Source organism: Acomys minous (assembly GCF_964271855.1).
Source record: "Acomys minous genome assembly, chromosome: 3".
NCBI classification, from domain to species: Eukaryota; Metazoa; Chordata; class Mammalia; order Rodentia; family Muridae; genus Acomys; species Acomys minous.
In genome coordinates, this window is record NC_140485.1 from 131,287,060 (window position 1) to 131,309,597 (window position 22,538).

Sequence of the window (22,538 nt, forward strand, 5' to 3'; positions counted from 1 at the left end):
GCATGGTGGTAGGAGCAGGACGCATCTTTAACCACAATCATAAAGCGAAGAGAGGGAACGGTGAGACAAAGCTACAAAGTCAAGGCCAGGCTCCAGTGATGTATATCCTCCTCGGAGGCCCCGCCATACCACCAAAAAGCATTATCAACTGGGGACCAAGTGTTCAAACTCAAACCTATGAGAGACATTTGCAATTAAACTACTATGGTGGGCTTATTGTTGTTGTTGTTGTTATTTATTATTATTAATCATTGCCACCATTACCAAACCTTCTCTAGAGACACATCTTGGGAAATGCAGCAGCTAGAGGCCACTGCAGAGCCCCCTACTCCGTCACGTCTTAGAATACAGGGGCCCCAGATCTAACCTGGTAGCCACACATCTGGAAATTTGTTAAAGGGTCATGTGACGATGTATTTTTGTGATCTACTTGTCACTCTACATTTTTTTTAAAAACTCAACTTCAGATGGTATAAGAGCAGTGGGGGTGGATTCCAGTGGGTGGGCGGGAAGTTAGCTTTTGGAGGAAAGATGCCAAATTAGAATCTTTTCAGCCTGGAGTACCATCAGGACAGTGGGAGCCATCTTATAGGCAGCTGGGCTCAGAGAATGGTGTCTAATTGGTGCTGAGTTTAGTTGAATTGAACAGGAGACAGAAAGGATGAACACTGGGTGATGATTTAGATGGAGCTGCCAAGCAGATGAAAGGTCTGGGGCAAGAGACATGGAGAAGGATGAAGGCAAATAAATATTTGTAGGTTTTGAGGGGTTTGTTTGTTTGTTGTTTTGTTTTGTTTTTGTTTGTTTGTTTGTTTGATAAGGAACAGGCAGGGAAGAGAACTATAGGGGTGGTGCAGGATCAGGCAAAGAAAAGAGCCAACAACACAGACATGATTTTAAAATGTTAAAGACATTTTAAAAAAGACATAGCTATCAATAAAAGTGTCCAAGACCAAAGGGAAGCTGAAAAGAATAGTAAGACCGGGCTGGAGAGATGGCTCAGAGGTTAAGAGCACTGTCTGTTCTCCCAAAGTTCCTGAGTTCAATTCCCAATAATCACATGGTGGCTCTCAACCATCTATAATGAGATCTGGTACCCTCTTCTGGCATGCAGGCACACATATGGGCAGAATACTGTATAAATAATAAATAAATAAGTCAGAAGAAGAAGAAGAAGAAGAAGAAGAAGAAGAAGAAGAAGAAGAAGAAGAAGAATGGTATGACCACCAGCCTACTGAAGATGAATTTTTAGTGGGAAACCTGAGAGATAGAGACAGACAGAGAGATCATGAGCATATGATCAGACCTAGTTGTCTATAACAGACTCCATCTTTCCTATTTCCTTAATTTGAGCCACCTTGTTACCTCCTACTCTGTGCTACATAAAATGCTGTATCTTAGATCAATATGGAAACAATTAGATTGACAATATGGCCCCCTTGTTTCTGAGTTTAGGATCTCATAACAGCAACAAGAACAACAAAGTCACATCAAGGGCTCTACTCAGCCAGGAAGCCCAGCAGTATGGGTGCTAAATGACACCAGACAGAACAAGAGAATGTTCTTGAAAAACCATTGGTGGAATTTATACTCAAAGACTTCTATTTAATTCAAACCACGTAACAACTGGGAGTGATATCATTAAAATAAATATCCCACATGGTCTATCTCTCCCCCTCCCATCCAACAGCACTGACATCACTTTTGCATATTATATTAATGGCATTTTCTGTATTCTGCTGAAAGGTCACAATTCTGTCAGTAATGAGATTCAGCCGCCAGTCAAGCTGTTCCAAGACACCACCGCCCATTTCCAAAACAGTCTGGTGGCCTGCCTCCCAGCAGTATAAATTCCAGAAAGCAGATGGCTCCTTGGGTGTGAACCTTGAGTTGAAGGGAGGGAAGGCTGTGGTCCTTGGTGCTGTGGCCAGGCAACACAGGCTGACACATGAAAATGCATGACCCCAAAGGATCTGGGCTTCTCCAGAAGACATGGCAACAAATCATAAGGGGCCAAAGGGCATAGTGTCAGGGCTGAGTTCAGAATCCCCAAGTGCCATCATGACTGTCAATTAATCCTAAAACACAGACTAGGAAGAATCATTTGTTTAGAGATTAAAAGCATGAAGGTATGTCCGATCTAAATCCTGTGGGCGGCAAGTGGCCCAGGATATCTATGATCGCAGGCCAACATGAAATCGAAAACTTATTTAAAATATCATGAGTGGTGTGTGTGTGTGTGTGTGTGTGTGTGTGTGTGTGTGTGTGTGTGTGATTGCTTTTGTGACTCAATTGCAAGGTTCAGGTATTGACTTTGTAGATGACAACATTGTGTCACAATGTCAAAACGTTGGATGCATCTGGTAGAGTGAAGAACTAAAATAATCCTGGTTTTTTGTTGTTTTTGTTTTTGTTTCTGTTTTTTGTTTTTTCCCTGAATATGGCTTTAAGCAAGCACATTGCCCAGGCTCTCTGAGTTTATAACAGCCCTGTCTTCCTGGGGTTATTGGTGGGTGGAGGGAGGTTATGACTTACTGCACTTAGCACAGTGACCAGAAATGTCAGCTGACATTTTACTGCTGGTGGGGATGTTCACGTGCTAAATTTGAATATCTGATATAAGGTCCTGCCCCCTCCCCCAACGCCTGCTAGGGTAGGAAGAAAGGTACATTTGGAATGTGTTATCTTGCTGCTTCTCAGACAGAAGGGCATGGGCACTGGGATCCTAGTGTGTATCTGTTTCTCAGTACAAAATGTGGTTCTGCACATGGATCCTGTTTTCCTTCCCCATGCAGCTGCCGCTGCGCACTTTTTACATTTCTATTATGAACCCTTCTTTGCCTCTCCCAGGACCCAGCAACTCTCTCTCTCTCTCTTTCTCCCACCTGAGTCAGAGTAAAACACAACGTGTTCATCTTCTTAGGGGAGTTGGCATTCTGAAAGACGGTGCCTTAGAGAAAGACAGAGACTCTTCCAAGGACGAGGTCAAAAGAATGCTGTAGGCAGATATCTGGATTTCAGTGGGGAAATTGACAAACTCGCTCCAAACTTCCATCTGGAGAAATCATATAACAGAAAAGAGCACACTTCTATTTATAACCAACTCAATATCCCCGGCATGAAAAACTGCTTATCAGCTGAATAAGGGGTTGGCGTCCTTGGATAGGGTCATAGGGCTCTTGTCCAGGCCACATCCTGGTCGATGTTTTTATCAATAGCTTCAGTGAGAACACAGACACCATGCTGGCTGAACAAACTCTCAGACTGTTGATTTGCAGCTGCTGCACTTGGATGACCAAGTCCATCCCATGCTCTTATTGGGTTAAGAGCATGGTGTGAAGCCGGGCTGTGGTGGCGCATGCCTGTAATCCCAGCACTCGGGAGGCAGAGGCAGGCGGATCATCACTGTCAGTTCAAGGCCAGCCTAGTCTACAAAGTTAGTCCAGGACAGCCAAGGGTACACAGAGAAACCCTGTCTAAAAAAACAAGCCAACCAAACAAAAAATGGCTGAGTTCCTGCCCAGCCTCAGAGATGTGCCAAGCAGGCTGCACACACTACTGCCGTCCCTCCAGAGATACAGTGTAGTGTCTGTCGCAATTAAAGAAACCTGGCCTTGGCATGGCTAGGAAGACTGAAAGGATTCAACAGCCAAGAAGGACAGAATAACCATCGTTGGATGTGCGTGGTGGACCTGCCTGAAGCATAGCGGTTGGCAGGGTGAGGCAGGAGGATTTGAAAGTTCAAGGCCACCCTGGGATTCATAGCACCACCATGTTCCAACCAAAAGAAAGCAAAACCTTAGCTCTAGGATCTGTGCTCTTTCTTGACCTCACCACACTGCATAAAGTCCCTGTTCCCCTTTAATATCCAAGTCCTCCAACTGGACAATGGAGGGAAAGCGCATCTAGCACAAATTCTGGCACTTAGATGCAGAAATATTTGTGGGAAGAAAAAGGAGTGGGCAAGAGGAAGAGTGGGAGGGAGCATATCTGCTTTAATCTGTGCTGGTGATCATGACCAGGGGACAACATCTGAAGATAGCCCCTTTGGCAACTGTAGACACACGGGTCCTCTCCCACTACTTCAAGGACTGTGTGTAATAAGCATCAAACAGATTTAAATTCCATGGGAGCTGGGACTTTTTTTTTTTTTTTAAATAATGAGCACTGTTTGTGCATGCAGAAGGCTGGCTCCTGGGTTCACATTGTGTCCCCAGGGGAGGCTTTAGCTCATATCAGATCACAGCTCACTGAAGGCAATAGAGGAGGCTAAGGAACCGGAGAGGCAGACTATAGGAGCCTTTCCTGTGGAAAAGTGTTCTCTACCGTTTCAGATGCTTTAAGCTGAACTTGATGTTATACTAGGAAGCTGACTTGGGTCTGGGTGGATACTTTGTTTTCTTAAAGTCTACCCCTTTCTCCTTCCTCTTCTCTTCCTCCTCCTCCTCCTCCTCCTCCTCCTTCTTCTTCTTCTTCTTCATATGTAAAAAAACAAAAAAATAAAAAAACAAACAACAACAACAACAAAATGTGTCAAACAGATGTGCCCTTCACTGTAGCAAATGCCAGCAAAACAGTGACCATTTCATTCTCTGAGGAAAGGAGCTAACTGTCCCTCCAGCAGGCTTCTGGGGTGGGGGTGGGGGGTGCGTGGTGAGGAGTGGGGGAGAAACCCTCGAAAGTACTGCAGGCCCTTCTAAAGGACAGAGTGAACTTTGTGTGTTGCTACAAGCCTGAGCCAGAAGAACAGTGAGGGAATGGAAAACGGGTCCCAGCGTGCCATGTTTATCACCCACACCATCTTGAGATGTTCACAGACGCATACACAGACTTTCTTACCCGGGTGCTTATGTGCTTGTGGTGAGGAACTATATAAAGTGTTGTGCCCCCCCCCCCTTTTTTTTTCCTTTTAATCTCCAAGGCGATAAACCAGGAAGAGGTTTAGACATCCTCCCAGGGCCTGGAATATTAACAATGAAAGCACAACAAGAGTGCAGGCTGCTTGGTGATTTCCTCACATTCTCTTTATGCCGCTTCCAGCCCAGCATCCCTGCCAGATGCAGAAAGCTCCCCCCATGGCAGCACAAATCGTTTCCATTTCCCAGCCCAGAGCCAGCTTCATCCAAAAGATCCTCTCATTTGAAACTGAATGAAACGAAAGATGGCCCAGAACCCCAACTGTAGCCAGGAAACGGCACATCCCATGCCAGAAAACTCAGCAGTGTCCCAGAAATCCCCTGGGCTAGAGGGAGGGGTACCCTGGCTACTCTATGCAAGCAACCATCCTAAGGGGTGGCCACCCAGCTGCTAACATATCATAAATGCCTTCAAGGGCTTGAGGTTCCCTGTAGCCACATGACACTCCTAACAGCGTGTTCTAGCCTTCCTGGCTTCTCACTCATCTTTCGGGAGTTCATTGATTCATTCCCAGCTAAGGCACTTGGTTTTTTGTTTTTGTTTTCTCTTTTTCATTGTCTTCTTTAATGACTTTCAGCACCATGTATGTATCTTGATGCACCTTGTATCGATATATCAAAGTGTCTGAGGTTTAGCAACATATAGAAAAAAGAAGTTTACTTGGTTCATGATTCTGGTGGGCTGGAGCGTCCAAAAAGCACGAGGCTGATATCCCGGTGAGAGGTCCTGGCTTCATCACAGTGTGATGGAGAAGGGACAATGAAAATGGCTACACGCACAAAGGACAGGCATGTAGGGTGGCCTCATTTATAACTGACCTCCGGAGAGCCGCCCTGTGAGCTGTGACCTATCCCACAAGACATCACCAGTGCATTCACGTGGGCAGCGTCCCGTAAGACCCAATTACCTCCCCCTGGGCTTCACCACTCTCTTTTTTTGCAAATATATCCAGTTTTGTCCATCATAGCCATAATAAAATTGAGGGGAGGAGAAAATGTTTTCATACATAATTTCATAATATTTTATTCATTATGGAGGACTTCATGGATATGTTGTACTTTTTTATCATATCCATCCCCCCCCCATTCACTGTCTCCAAATCTCTCCAGGCCCTCCCAACATGTCCCCATGCCACCTTATGTCCTCTTTATCGTTTAAATAACCCGGGGTCCGATTAGTTCTGTTCTCGTATGTGGGGTGGCAATCTACTGGAGCATGGGCAACCTCCCAAAGGCCGCCTCCTCACAGGAAAAGGCGTCTCTCCCTCCCACAACAGCCATCAACAGCTCCACTGCTAGGGGTGGAGCCTCACGGCCCCTCCCCAGTCTGCTGGAATGCTGACTGCCTTGGCCTTGAGAAGGTCTTATGCAGGAAACCACAGCTACTGTGAGTTCCTGAGGACAGGGCTCTATTTAGACATTTTTACATGCGCTCCTCCCCACTCTCCAGCAATTGCATTATCCCCACCCTCTCTTCTGTGATGTCCCCTGGGCCTTGCGTGGGGGTGGGGGTGGGGGTGGGGGTGGGGGTGGGGAATGAGGGAGTGGGGGTGGGGGCTGATCTAGATGTCCCCCTTAGGACTGAGCACCCATAGACCCTTGTCCTCGGCATTATAACCAGTTATCAATCTCTGTATTAACTGCAAAAAAGAAGCTTCTTTTAGGAATTGCTTGTTTCTTTTTTTTTGTCAAAAGATAAAGGCACAGTTCAGACTTGAATCTGATTTTTTGGGTTTTTGTTGTTGTTGTTGTTGTTGTTGTTTGTTTGTTTGTTTTGTTTTGTTTTTTTCAAGACAGGGTTTCTCTGTGTAGCCTTGGCTGTCCTGGACTCAGTTTATAGACCAGGATGGCCTGGAACTCACAGAGATCCGCCTGCCTCTGCCCCCCCCCCCCATTGAGTGCTGGGATTAAAGGTGTACACCACCACGCCCGGCTTGAATCTGATATTTTAAATTATTTTATTTCTAGGAAAAATATATATATATCAATAGAAATTTATTTTCTCCATGTCCGGGTTCCAGTGTGGTTGACTCTGTGGGGCCATCTTCCTGCAGACATCTGCTTTCTCATTGTGTCCTCACAGGGTGAGGACAGAGAAAACAGGACTCTTCTGTGACTTTTAGGAACTTTAATATTATCCAATCACAGGGCTCCACCATTATGACCTCATTTACCTTTTATTACTTCAATGAAGACCCTTCACCAAATACAGTCACATTGGAGGGCAGAACTTTAACATGCCAGTTCATAACTTCTCTCTCTCTCTCTCTCTCTCTCTCTCTCTCTCTCTCTCTCCCTCTGTGTGTGTGTGTGTGTGTGTGTGTGCATGTGTGTGTGCCCGCATGCGTGTGCCCCCCCCATATGCATGTATGTAATATCATCACTTAGAAATACCTAATAAGAGTTAGTAAAGTGCACACTTTCCAAACATAAGGACTTGAGTTCAATTCCCAAATCCCATGTGGAGAAAATAAAGAGAGAAAGCAGACATGGTGGCCCAGGCTTCTAATCACAGCACTGGGGACCAGAGACAAGTGGGTCTCTGCAGCCCAATTAGGGATGAGCCAGTCCACATGTACACACAAATCAACAGCACATTAGATTATCCCCTGGCCTCCACACCCCTCCCCACACATACCTGTGCCTACTCATAGATGGACAGCTGGAGGAACCCACAAACACCCATTTGCAAATACACACACATGTGCGCGCGCACACACACACACACACACACACACACACACACACATTGAGTCATTGCCAGGACTTGTAATAGTTTAGTTTCTATTGTCTCTCTGGCCTGAGATGATGAACAGATGAGAGTGTCCCATGACCATAAAGCTCCCCCTCAGGATCTTATTCTCTTCTTTAGCATTAATGCTGTGCCTCATACTTCTTTATTTCACTTAATAATGTTCTCCTGAAAACAGTACAAATGCTAATAATTTTTATTCCTATCTTGTTCCAAGCAAAGGTGTTGGAGGTGGCTTACCAAAATACAGATAGGACAACAGAACTTTAAATTAAATTAGGAAATGGGAAAAGAAATATCAGGAAAGAAGATAAAGCCACAAATAAGGATAAAACATGAAAAACATCCACAAGTAACTGAGCAATTGCCTGCAATAAATACCAGCTTGGAAGCTGAGCTCCCTAGCAGCAAATGCAAATTAGGAAAGTAGCTTTGCACATTAGTGATTTCTATCAAGAGCAGGTTCCTGCATGGGAGGGAAGAGGGAAGGAAATAGCTGGCATGCTTTAAGGAGATTAAGAGTCCTAGTTAAAGGCAGCACAGTCACAGGGTACTGAAAGTACACCTGTGACTAACGCCAGTCTTTTCTCATCATCTTTTTCCTTTTCAGCATAGAGTTTGGGGTTCTAGAACTTTTGTATTCAAAACACTACCTGAGGGTCCATCTCTAGAGACCGATGATGGGTTACAGAAACCAGTGTTTTCAGTGAGCCTCACTGTGTGTAACAAGCTCAGTCTGATGGTCCACAGATCACCCCCCTCCTTGAAAACACCACATCAGAGCATGGCTGTGAGGATTCTACCAAGAGAAATGTTCAAAGCAAAATGTACTAATCCCATAGTGTACACAACACACACACACACACACACACACACACACACACACACACACAGAGGCACACACGCAATCCACAGAAATCTAACTTAAGCAGTGCCACTACCTGGCTAAGACTCCAATATAAACAGGCTATAAAATGCATCCGTAGGAAACTACAACATGTTCATTTTCTATACATGGGTGTTGGAGAGAAGCCAAGTGCAACTCCCGTCTTCTTTACATAGACTGCACTTCAGCTATTGATTTTTTTTTCCAAACTCAAACATTGACTCTTATTTCTGCCCACTGTGCCACGTGATTGGCTGGCCTGAGTCCATGAAGCCGACCCCGTTTGCCCTATGTTCTCAACAGCTGAATTCATAGAAGAGGGCCGGTCGCTTGAGCTTGCGGACCCTGGAGTCAGTCTGCTTTCGTGAACGGGTAGTGAACAACACACACATTTTCTTAAAGTTTTTTTTTAAACTTTCTTCCCAAATTTAATTTCTTGTTTGACAATTTAGGAACTAAAACAACAATAGTAATAAACAATTTCATGCTTCTTGGAGGCTCTGGGTGTTCTCACGAGCCAGGGCTACGTTCCGCACAGCTTCAGGTAAGATACCAGAGTGATCACTGACTGTGGGAATAAAGGAATGAACTCGTGTCTAGATGAGCTCAGAAACCGAACTAAACTTTTCAGTGAAGCAAAATTCTCCTTCACGGTTAAATGACAACATGAACACCAAGACCCAGTTAAACAACTCTTCAGCACCGGTGCACTGGTCTCACATGTGATTTTTTTTTTTTCCTTCCCACCTATAACAACGCCTGAATACTTACCAAATGCAAATTATGGACCCCATCTCAGATGAACTGACTCAGAAACTCTGGGGGTCCCCAAGCCATCTATGGGTTACTGTTGCCAACCAAGTAACACCAATGCACGTAGTCTTGAGAACCACTAATGGGGTCTTTCAGAGGCCATTGATAAAAGGCAATGCGTGGCTCCAAAATATATTATTGATGAAGGGAAGGTAGCTCAATTGGCAGATTGCTTGCTTATCATGCATGAAGTTCCGGGTTCGATTCCCATCACTTCGTAAACTATGTATGGTGTGGTGAACGCCTGTATTCCCAGTAAAAGGTAGAGGCAGGAAGACCAGAAGTTCCAGGTTGTCCTCAGTGACATAGGTCAGCCTGGTTTGCCTGAAGCCCTGTCACAAACGCCTTCTCATTAAGCACTAAGAACTGAGGTTGGGACTCAGGACAAAGATAGTGAAAATGAGGTAATAATTGAATGTGCTGTGCTTACCCCCTTAGCATTGGCATCATAGACTTGTGGTAAAACTTTTTATTTTATTTTATTTTTGTTTGTTTTTTGTTTTTCGAGACAGGGTTTCTCTATAGTATCTTGGCTTTCCTGGATTCACTTTATAGACCAGGCTGGCCTCTAACTCACAGCAATCTGCCTGCCTCTGCCCCCCGAGTGCCGGGAGGTAAAACTTTTTAAACATGAGAAGGTACATAAACAGGAAGGGGAAAGATACATCCACACACGCCCAGAGGTAACACCCCAATTATTTCAATAAAATCTAGGTAGTAATCTCAACAGTAACCCTGGGTCTTTGTGGGACGATTCCCCGGGGTAGGGCAGTGTCCATGAAGAACAGATGCCCACTCAAAACGACAGGAGTTCACCCATCTAACTAAAGGATGCTGCTTGGTTTTCAGCCAGTGTGTAAAGTGACTTGCTGCCCTGTTTTGTACAGGACTGACAGTCAGTCCCTCAGTCCCTCAGCCCCCATCAGCCAGAATAGTCAACAACTGTTCATTTCAATAACCCAAGATAATTTACTGTTAAGCAATGCTACTTCCTGGTTGGCCTCATGACTCCCCAAAGCTCATTAAAAAGGGGAACTCAACTCATAAAAGGAGGAAAGGGTCATTTGACTCACTGTCCCAAAGGTTTCATCCCACAGTCACCTGGTCCCATGGCTGTGGGCTCGTCATGGTGGGGAACACCTGATGGAGCAAAAGTCTTACTTCATGGTTGCCTGGGAAGTGAGAGGGGAAAGGAAGATGGGTTCCTTCTCTCTCCCTTGTGGCACGTTCCATTGGTTTAAGATGTCTCACCAGACCTCACTACTAAAGGCTTGACCACCTCCTCACAATACTAAACTGGGGCAAAGCCTTTCACACAGCAGCTGTGGCGTTTGGAATAAAAATGGCCCCCATAGGCTCATATGGGTTGAGTAATTGGTCCCAGTGGGTAAAAGCTGCCTGTTGACTCCAGTGTACCTCTGCTTCCTGCTTGTGGTTCAAGATGCCAGCCCTCGGCTGTTCCTGCTCCCTTCACTCAGCCATCATGGACTCTGACTCTCTGGAACTGTAAGACCAATTAAACACACTTTCTCTTATAAGTTGCTTTGGCCATGGTGTTTTGTCCTGGCAACAGAAAAGTAACTAAGACTGAGGTCTTTGAGGATCAAACACATTTGGGCTCCAACCCACAAGAGTGAACCAAGCAGATGGCCCTGCTTAGGATGGGCTGCCTGCTCTTGGTTTCTTTTTGTCATGAAGAAAAAGGCATGAGGACTCCAGACAGCTGGTCTGTGATAGAACACTGGAGGCAGAAGTCTAGACGTTAGGTGAACTCTACTACTTAAGGTGTGTTTCTGACAAGTTATGGAACATCCTCAATTTGAGAACCAGAGACGGCTTCTTCTATAGCTCAGGGTCAAGCAGAGTGTTCTCACTCTTCTACTGACTCACCCTAACCATCCTGACCTGTTCTTAGACATCATGCTCTTCCAGTGTGCCCTCCATGACAGCCTTCTTGCTAGCTCCCCTCCCCCGGCCCCTGCAACACACACGGGGTGCTTCCACTGCAGGACCGTTGCAATGGCTCATTATAACCCAGAACACTCCTTTTCACTCAGTCTTAACTTACCCTCTGTCTATGGTAGTTTTAAGAAGAACAGCACCTCCCCCCCCCCCCATAGGCTCATAGATTTGAATGCTTGGTCACCAAGGAGTGGCACTGTTTGAAAGGATTAGGATGTCTGGCCATATCTGAGGAAGTGTGTCACTTGGAGCAGGCTTTGAGGTTTCAGAAGCCTAAGCCAGGCTCAGTAACTCTCCTCCTTTCTGCTGTCTCTGGACCCAGATGTAGAACTCACAGCTACTTCTCCAGGGCCATGTTTGCCTGTGTGCTGCCATACTTGACACCATGTTGGTAATGGACTAAACCTCTGAAACTGTAAGCAAGCCCCAGTTAAAATGCTTTCTTTTATAGAAGTTTCTTTGGTCATGGTGTCGCTTCACAGTAATGGAACACTGAGACAACGTATTTAAAAAAAAAAATAACACAGGGGCTGTCAAAAAGGCTTAGTGGGTGAAGGTACTTGCTTCTGAGCCTGATGACTTCGGTTCAATCCTTGGGACCCACATGGTAGAAGCAAAGAGCAAGAAGCAAAGAAGACAAGTTGTCTTCAGACCTCTGTACATATACCATGGCATGTGTTCATGCCACACAATAAATAAGGGGAAAAACAGTAACAATTGTCACCTCCCTTCCCTTCTCGCCCCATCAGTCTCTGTAGCAGTCCCACCTTTTACATGTTTATTTCTCTCTGTGACACTCATGGCCAGTAGACCAGTGCTTGTATGCTGCTGGTGAGTTTCCCGTCGTCCCCAGAAAATGTGTCTATAACCTTGGCGACTCAAATAGAACCAAAACTGTGAGCGGTAATTATCTAATGGATGGATGAGTGAGTGCACAGGTGAGTGAAAGAGTATATGTAAAGTGATTTGGAAAAAGTATAGGCACCAATACAAATAAGCTTTAAAAATAAGTGGCAGGTGGAGAAAAGTATTTATAACATACAAAAAAGTCATCTATATACTTAAACCATAGATATCAATAAACAAAAGATTGTAACCCAAACGTAAAAAACTGGGGAAAGATATTAAGAAACTGAAAATGGAGGGAATATGACTGGTTAGTAGCTTGGAGAAAGAAAAAAAAGTGATGCCTGGGTCTAGTTTTTTTCTACATGGTAAAATAGCTCCTCACTCCTCAGGTTAGAAGAATAAAATATATCAATAAAAGTTAACTGTTTGAAATAGTGGGTGTCAGGTTAGAAAAATAAAATGTGTCAGCCAGGCATGGTGGTGCATACCTTTAATCCCAGCACTTGGGAAGAAAAGGAAGGCAGATCACTGTGAGTTCAAGGCCAGCCTAGTCTACAAAGTGAGCCCAAGACAGTCAAGGTTACACAGAGAAACCCTGTCTCAAAAAACCAAAAATAAGAAGGAGGAGGAGGAAGAGGAAGAGGAGGAGAAGAAGAAGAAGATAATGTGTCAATATAAGGTTAGGCGTGGTGGCGCACACCTTTAATCCCAGCACTTGGGAGGCAGAGGCAGGTGGACCACTGTGAGTTTGAGGCCAACTTGATCTACAAAGTGAGCCTAAGACAGCCAAGGCTACACAGAGAAACCTTGTCTCAAAAAACCAAACAACAACAACAACAAAAGTGTCAAGATATGATAACTGCTTGAAATAGTGGGTGTTATAAAAAGTGCTAAGAAAGAGACTAGAGAAGGCTCTGTAATTGAGACCACTTACTACTCTCATAGAGGACCAGAGTTCAGTTTTTCCCAGCACCCATGTTGAAGTGGCTCACAGCTGCCTTGAACTTGAGCTCTGGGGGGTTCCAACATCCTCTTCTGGCTTCTGTGGGAACTGCACCCACACGCACTTACACATACACATAACTATAAGTAAAACAAATTCTGGCATGGGCTAAACTTATGACAGCAACTGTTCTCATTGGTGGCAATCAGAGAGCTATAAACTGAAGCAAAAGGCCACTTTTCCCCCACCGCACTGAAGGAAAACTTCCTCTGAAGTCAGAGAATGTTAAGGGTGTGGGGACATGCATCTCTTATACTATGTGGGGGTAGCATTCAGTGGAAATATCCCTTTGGGGAGCAGGAAGGTGGTGTCTAGTAAAACTGAGAATGTGCTGGCCTGTGCTCACATAATGCCTCTTTTGAGACCAGAAGCCAGGCCAGCACTTCCCAAGCCTCCCTAGCTGCAGTACTCTTGCAGTGGACACCAAGCATCCATACCTGCTGTGGTTTGGACAGTCGGGCCCCACAGGTTCTTGTGTTTGAAGCCTGCTCCCCCATTAGCAATATTGAGACATAGTGAGATTTGTAAGTGGCGAGGCTTGGAGGGGGCAGTAACTGGTCTATTGGGTTCATCACTTTCCAAGCATATTAATGGCTGACTTAGGGGCTGTATCGTGTAACCACACTGGTAGAAATGAATATATATAATATATATGTTATAAAATATATTGTATGTATTACACACATACAATATATAAATATATTACATACTATATGATATATATTTTTTTACATCCAGACCACCATTTCCCTCTCTCCCCAGTCCCACCCCCACCTCTCCTGTGCCCCCTCCCCATTCACTCCTCTGTTTCTTTTCAGAAAAGGGCAGGCCTCCCGTGCATATCAGTCAACCATGGCATATCAAGTTGCAGTAAGACTAAATACCTCCTCTTGTATTAAGGCTGGACAAGGTAACCCAGCATGAGGAAAGGGTCCCAAAAGCAAGCAAAAAGTAAGAGACAGCTCCTGCTTCCACTATTAGGAGTTCCACAGAAGACCAAGCTACACAACCGTAACATGTATTCCGAGGGCTCCCAGGTTGTTGGTTCAGTCTCTGTGAGCACTATGAGCCTGAGTTGGTTGATTCTGTGGTATTCTTGGCAGAGTGCATATATTCTGAAGAGATGCATGTTATCAGACTGTTGAGACTATCAAAACTTGGGGATCGGACTATTAAAGCAATGGTTCTCAAGGAATTAGACTTTCCCCCGGGGCTCTGACACTGGGAGAAGGAGAAGGCTGGAGCCTGTGCCAGCCAGAGGAGGAATTGTCTCTTGGAAAGAGATTTCACACAGCTCCAACTGATTATCAAACTCCTTTGAAGGAAAGACTAGGGCAGAGACTGCAATGGATCGAGATGGGCAGGCTCCTGCCTTACTCAGGACTGTCTACTCCTGTGTACTCTGGCTCTCTGCTGAAGCGTAAACCTCATGTCAGTACCCAAAGGTGGACTGTGTATCACTGGACCTCTTATTTGCTCCTCTTCCCATCTATGTAGACAGCAGGAAGCGTGCACAGGAATGTTTACAGCAGAATCAGCTGTACTAACTGGAAACTGGAAAGGCTTGGATAGCTGTTCATGAGAGATGGACAAACACACTGTTGTGCATCAACAGGCCTGGAGACGACAGTGCAGCGAAAATGAGTGGCCTAAGGGCACGTGTAGAAGCAAATATCAACTTTCCGTTGCAAATAGGAAGAGAAACACAAACCATGTCACAAGTAGAATTCAAAATCAGAGTAGAGCTAAGGTTTTGGTATATATAATTTATTCATGTACATTTCCCTTCAGTTAAAAACCTATTACCCTACATATTAGATGCACTTTTTTTAATGGACATGTGTAACTTGTAAAATAGGAAAATACACTAAATTATCTACTCTAAATCTTTCAGACTCTTCATGTAAGTACACAAAACTGGGGCAGAACTAAAAAATGAGGGTTGAAGTCACCTTAAGCTACATGCATGTTATTTTAGTTATTTGACTATAGAAAGGAAAGAAGGGGGAAAAGCTGGAAGCAAAAATATTAAAAACACAATATTTTTTTAAAAACATTCTATATAATAAAAAGCATTCTAAAAGGTCCAGATTGTGAAGTAAAGAATTGTGTCATTTGAGAATACATATGCTTGAGAGACAAGTCCCAAAGAGATAGGCATTTTTCTCAGCCGCTTTTAATGAAAGTGACAGTCCTTTGAAATCACATGGCCAGTGAATTTGGAGGATCAACTGAAGCAGATATGTTGGTCATACCCTCACTCCGCTCACCCACTGCTGGGGGACGCCATGAGATCCCCCAGCCATTCACGGCTCCCTCTGTTCTACTGTTAGTAATAAAACAGAAAAGTTTATTTGCTTGCAGGGGCATGAGCAGTAGAGCTTACACACATCTGGCTGGGACAGCTGCAAAAACAGAGACAGGTCTAAATGGATCTGAGCTACGGGAGAGTTTAATCTTCTCGTCTGCAGAAAGCAAAATTGCACCTTACAGGCAAGGCTGGTAGCTCAGGAGCAGTCTGGGACTCCTATGTGGACTTTGGGGAAAACCTGAGCTGGCCTTGGGCTCAGGATGCTCCTCAACACAATCAACTTCCTGGCCCCTGGCAGGAGATAAAGCCATCCTCAAGGAAGGATGCCAACAACAGGAAATCTTAAAATACAAAGGAATCCGACTGTTTTTCCCCCTCTTGAAATGAGCCACCAGAAGAGATGTCTCCCCTTAGAGAAGGGTTCTCCTAAATAAGAGGCATCAGAATGGCACCCGTGGGCCATCCCATCATCAGTAGCTCCCCAACAATGTCATAACCCCACCTTCCAACAGCTGGACTTCAGCGTCACAGTTCTCACTCGGTCTCACCCTCCTCCTCAGCAGCTTTTCATGCCGCATTTACAGGCAAACACAAAGGATTACACTGTGGCTCTTTTCCTGTGTCTTTGCTTAGATGGAAAAATGTACAGCTAGTTGTTTACTTTGCCTGCTTGGCCTGGATGGCACGCCGGTCAGAAATGAACAGGCTGACACCCCAACAGAGGGGCACATCTGTGCTCCAGTCCCTGGGACCTTTAGGCTGAACCAAGAATCCCCATGCTGCTACTGGAGTTGTTAGGGTCAATGTCTGGGCTCTAACAAAGAAAGGACATTTATTCAGTGAGGCTAGACTGGGAAGAAGGGAGCAATGGTGTTCAGTGACTGCCTCAAGTCTACCTTCAGGGTCCTGACGTGAGGTTTAGGTTTAAAGCTGGGAGTGGTGAGAGGTGTGCCTCCCGAAGCAGTCTGGGACAAGGTGTGGTCCTGTGCATTTTTTGAAATGTCTTGTGTAAACTCCAGTTTTCTTCCCCAAGGTAATCTGACAAATCTCCCTGCTTGAGATTCCTGGGGGAGAAATTCTTATTTCCTGGGGACCGTATCAGTTTGCTTTCTAATGGCTCCCATGTCCCAGTCCCACTACACTGCCGAAAGGAGTTGGGGTGAGAGCCCCCAGGTGTGTTTCTTACCACCTTTCTTCCTGTCCCAGTTTCTCTGTTCTGGGAGAGAATGTGAAAGGGTGAAGATCAAGAAACAGGTACACCATAGGAGATCCCAGGGAAATGGGGGTGGGGGGGAGGGGAGGGGGAATGAAGTCACCTAAGTTGTTACTGTGATACTGAATTCTGAGTTGTGACCTCATTTTCCAGAGAATCTGTCTGTGTCGGTTTTCCAGGATTCTCTAATGGAGTTCTTAATATGTCTACGGCCAAAAGACCCAGCCGAGTGCTTTCCTTAAGGGAGGCGGAGCACCTGGTTCCCTGCCTGGAGGAGTGCCTCTAGACTTTTCATAGTTCCTTGGTAGACATGTCTGGAAGACAGGTGTGAAGGACTGGACAGACAAGAAAGGCTAAGTCACAAGGATACCTCAGTGGCATCACTAGATACTTCAACCCATCTCCTAAGCCGTGGCTTATTTCTCAGGCCTGGTGCCCTTGGTCACTTGATTCCCTCCCACCCCATACCCCACAAGAGACAGGATTTCTCTGTGTAGCCTTGACTCTTCTGGACTCACTTTGTAGACCAGGCTAGCCTTGAGCTCACAGAGATCCGCCTGACTCTGCCTCCCTGAGTTCTGATTATAGGCGCGCGCCACCACACCCAGCTGGTCCCTTGATTTGTCTAAGCCTTTCCCTTTGCTAAGTATGGCCTGCTCCTTAAAAGACCAGACTTTGACCTCTAACCCATCCACAGGTTGTCCATATTCTTTCTGGCTTTAATGTCTCTGAATCAAAAGTAAATTAGCTAAGGGCACGACTACATGCACATGTGTACACATGCAGGCGTACATCTCAAGGCCCCTGTATCAAGGGAGCAGCTATTTCTGTTATGCTCACATTTTCATTTTGATGTTTTGCCAGAGAAAGGGTGCTAATTGTACTTTCTTCAAGCCAGAAGGGCAGAAACTCAAACAAGCCGGTATGAGACAAAGCCATTTAGGCAGGCAAAGGCTTTTGGTGCAATATCCTACTCATTTGCTATGTTGATCTCACAGCCAAGGTGAGCTCCAGACTCCTTCCTGGAGCCTAATTAATAATGATTGCTTCCATGGTCAGGCAAGAGTAATTTGGCAAATGACTCAAGGCTTTCGTGGCTTGAAGGCAAGAAGTTGTCTTCTCCCTTTCCCAAGATAGAAGACATGCTACAGAGAGAATGATGCTTAAGATTTTTCTGAAGCTAAACCAAAACCGTTCCCTTGGAATTTCCAACCAGAAGCTTCTTCCAGTCTAAAGGTTTGATTTCAAAAATCAGGGCAGAATATCTCTTTTATGACATCAGTTTACTTGTCCAGTCACTCAATTGTTATTGCATATTGACAACCCGGTTGAGAGGGCAAAAGACAGACTTGCCTTGTCAAAGCTTGAAATACAGAAATGCAGCCAACAAAGAACTAAACATCCAAGTGTTCATTGTTCCTGGAAAGTAAAGAGCAAAGAAATGAAAACGGGCCAGCCTCGCATATGATGGCAGAAAAGAGATGATTTCCCAAGCCCAGAGCTCTCTCAGCAAAGGCACCTACAGGCATAGAGGGCTGGAGACTTGGGGACTCAACTGATTAAGGGATTGAAACCCTGTGTGAGCCTCCTGAGCCTGGCCTCAACCAAGCTGCTTCTGGTTGCTGTCCTTCTCCCTGCTCTGCATACTATTGGAAGTCTCTTTGCAGAAGGGGTAGTGTTTGGGTGGAAAGAAATGAGGGAGAACCCAGTTCTGCACCTCAGCAAGCCTGGTGTTAAGATGCCTCAGAGGGATTTGGGCTTTGACACACAATGCTACATTTGATATTGACAGCCCTGACTATCTCATTACTAGTGGTTTGGAGTCATTCTCTGTATTCTAATTTCCTTCCATTGCTTTAGAGTCTTCCAGAATGTCCTGTGAGATTCTCGGCCAGATTGGCGGCATTCGGAGGGAAATTGAGACAGGATCTACTTTGGAAGGCATGGCAAGATTTTTTTTCTGAAGCCAGACTAAGAGCGGTATGTCCTCCTAAAAGCCAAAGTAGCAGCCGCTTGCTGAAGACAGGAAGCCTGGGGGCCTGGTATGCTTAACTATGCTCCTAACCAAACAGGTGCCATCTTGTAGAGTTCAACTTCACCCTCTTGCAAAAGGATTGTTTCTTCCTGAGCGTGCGGTTCACATCTTCTCATGGAGGGATGGGGTTACATGTGGCCTCAGCCAGGGGAGACTGGGCTGTGGGCTCTTTCTGGGCTGTGAGAATGCGCTCTTGCTCCTGCTGAGGTAAAGACTCCCAGGTAGAGGCTTTTGCAGAGCACCCCCACTCCTGTGGCTAAGCCCTTACCTGTTCTGTAAGTATGCTCGAGAAAGCCACTGGTCCTCCAGAGTGAACTTGGCTGTGCCTTGGTTTGTCACTGGCACCTTGGGAAAACAGGTAGGCATTGTTGGTCTTCCTCACAGGAAGGGATCTTAGCAACTGGGTCCCATAGTTGATCTACCCAGAAACATGGCATCCTGACAGGCCAGGGAGAGAGATTGAAAGTGAAGGTGCCTCAGAAGAGCTCAGAGACTAGGGGATGGCACAGAAGATATGGTCCAGAGGGCTTGGCTGGGCACCCCCTGTGTTAAAGCGGCCGGAGGCATGTGGTGTCTTCAGCGTAGCATGTGGCAAGTGTGCTCCCGACTTTGGCTGACTTTTTCTTCACTTCTGCTTTCCATAACCCTTGGTGTCAGTTGCCGCCTGACATTAGAGCCATTCCTGCTGGCTTTTGGGACCTGGGACAAAATCATCTGTGTTACAGTTGGGAATAACAAGGAACTTTTAGACAGTGTTTTGAGAGCTGGCTTAGCTATTGCTACAGGAAAATTCCTGAGAAAATTAATCTGCAAAAACTAAGGATGTGTTTTTCCTGATGCTCATGGTTTTGGAGGTTCTGGTCCACAGTTAGTTGACCCTGTAGCTTTGGGCCTGTGACAAGGACACAAACAATGGGAGAATGTGGAGGAGGAACTCAGCTCACAGCCAGGGAGCCACAGAGGAGAAGGACTAGAGTCTTACAAGCCTCATCGAAGGCACAATTCTAGTGTCCCCATCACCTCACTCTAGGTCTTAACAGCACACACTTTGGGGACCAAGCTCTCAACACACGAATCTTGGAAGTTCCAAACTATGACAGGATCTTTGAAACATTTTCTAAAAATCTAATCCCTAAAAAAAAAAAAAAAATTTAATTCTGTATAAGTGCTTTTTTAAAAACAGACTAAGCCGGGCATGGTGGCACACGCCTTTAATCCCAGCACTCAGGAGGCAGAGGCAGGCAGATTACTGTGAGTTTGAGGCCAGCCAGGTCTACAAAGTGAGTCCAGGACAGCCAAGGCTACACAGAGAAACCCTGTCTCAAAAAACTAAAAAAAAAAAAAAAAAAAAAAAAAAAAAAAAAAAAGACTAAAAAAAAAATTGCTGTGTGGGGCTTACAGCAAGATTGAATGAATTTTGTAGAAAGCTGTCTGTCCTCCAAGTGTCCCAGCCTTTGCTGTTGTCATCAGAGCAGCTGTGACTACACGCAAGAGACTCACTCTCAGGCTTGTTGACTTTCCTCAATGAAGAAGCAGATGGGGCAGGTCATTAGGACCCAGCTGTGTCTTCCCCGATCCCTCCCTCCCAACTGTGTGCAATTCTGTCCCAGCCGCCTATGACCCTGTGCTCTCAGATGGGAGAACACATCAAGGGTAAACACCATCTATGCAGCTATGAGGAAGTCATCACCCAAGGTGAGGGGGGACTTTACAGGGATGGGGCTGCTTTAGCATCACCCACAGTTCTGTTGGTAACCTGTCATCTAGGCACTATAAGGAAGTCAAAATAAAATCATTGGTTCACCAAGTTGGACTGTGGTAGTATTGTTCCTTCAGTCTGTTGCTGGTGACCTATCTGTGATGGGTAGACATTTGTCTGTGTCGCCCCAGGAAAATGTCATGCAACTATGAAGTACATGTAGTTCCCCATCACTGAGCATAGCATCTTCCCACCACTGTACACAGCATCTCCCCCTACACACCACCCACAGAGCAAAGCACCCCCCCCCCACCCCTTTTTAAAGAAGTCATTACTTGAAGAAGGAAGTGGTAAAGCTTTGGTTTACTTCCCCAGGACATTTGTTTTCCCTTTCTGAAAAGCCACACCTCCACCGCTTTCCTCTACTGAAATATTCTACCTAGGATCATTTTTAACAAGCCAGAGGAGACTACAGCCTTTTCTGTGGTATCTGAGACACTCTTAAGATACCAATGTAGATAAACCTTTCTAGTTTGAATAGTGTTTACCACTTCGGGGAATTCTTAGGGTCAAATTGGATGCTAACATTCTGCATACTCAACCACTACAAGCATTTGAAAGCTGAGGTTTGTGCTGAGATGGCTCTGTTATTCAATCCTTCCCCCCCCCCCACCCCCACCCCCACCACAAGTCTCAGAAGACTGGTCCTGAATAGCACCAAATCTCAACTTTCCCACATGCCAGGGAGGAAGCCCTCTCTGACAACATCAGGCATTCTTCTTAAAATGAAATTCTCTCTGACTTGGGTGACACAGAAATGGGCTGCAAACAATAGCGCTGGCTCAGTCCAGGGTTTCTGGATGTTGCTTCTTAACATAAAGCATGCTCACAAAGGCTGGGCTTGCATCGAGGGGATATCAGATACTTTAAAGACTGTACACTTTTGTTTCCACATATCCAAAGTCAAGCAGTAAATTGGGGCAATTATCCTTCCAGTCCCTGAGTCTCCCTGTCCCCACAGATGCAGTTTAGCTTTCATTATCGGAACATTTCAGCAAAGAGCACCCTTTCTTCCCACTGATAACAATTGCTTTATTTCTCTACTTTATTCCATACACATATAGACATATAAAATTCCACCCTGTACATAGGTGCAAGGGAGTTGAGCATTTGTAAATCAGTTATTCTAGAATCACAAGTTTTTTTTTTTCTGTGACAACACCCCTACCATATGTGGCTATACAGGAAAAAAGAAAAATACAGTTTACCTGGGAAGTCAGAGCTTTATTCAGGTAGGGATAGCCTGTCTCCCCAACCCCAAGTCTGGAAGAGCAGGGATGCTGGCAGATGCCCAGGGATCTGACAGCAGCTGTCATCCAACAGGCAGGAAGGCAATTCACCTGTGGCCTGCTTGCTCTTATCACAGGGTTGTTAAGGCCTGTTGACAGGCCCGAGGATGGGAAATGAGAGAGGTGATGCCCTATGCTGGCTAAGGGAAGGCCAGCAGGTTTCCTGTGCCATCCAGAGGAGCTGAGAGGCTGCTGTCAGCACCGAGGAATAGCAGGAGCCTTCCAAGTCAAGGACACAGATCATGGACACTTTGTGAAATCCTTCTCAGGGCTCCAATGTCGAGTGCACATACTTCGTGGCTTGTGCTAACCAAAGTAGGTAGAGAAGCCATCCTTCCTCTCATGCTTTTATTGGTATAAGGAAAACCACGGTGTGCCCGCTGGCCCATGACCCAAGCGACCCATCTTTTTCATGGTTGTTTGTCCTTTTTACTAAGCTATGAAAGGACCTTGCAGATATCTCTTTACATGGTGTGCTCATTGAGATGTGCTCACAAGGAAGGGCCACACTGATGGAAAGGCACATACACACAAGATACATACATCACTGCTCATTTCCAACAGGCTTATGTTAGTTATTGAGAAAAAATAAAACAAAACAAAAAACAACCCTCACACAACTGAAGAGGAAATTGTAGTTATTCAGACCCCAGGAGACTGTTAATATTTTTGTCTTGAACTTCTGATCCTTTTGCCTCCCAAGTTCTGCAAGTACAAATGTATACTAACACACCCACTTCTTTAAAAAAA

At 45.4% G+C, this 22,538-nt stretch overlaps 1 protein-coding gene across 1 annotated transcript in view; it reads left to right on the forward strand.

The window, feature by feature from the left end:
• Positions 1-21,889, forward strand: part of IYD (iodotyrosine deiodinase) — a 141,428-nt gene extending 119,539 nt beyond the window's left edge. The window contains exons 6-7 of the mRNA XM_084777826.1: positions 18,566-18,651; positions 21,866-21,889. Coding sequence (XP_084633952.1) covers positions 18,566-18,651; positions 21,866-21,874 — 95 coding nt within the window. The 3' untranslated portion in view covers positions 21,875-21,889. The remainder of the gene's footprint in view (positions 1-18,565; positions 18,652-21,865) is intronic.
• Positions 21,890-22,538: the final 649 nt, after the last annotated feature.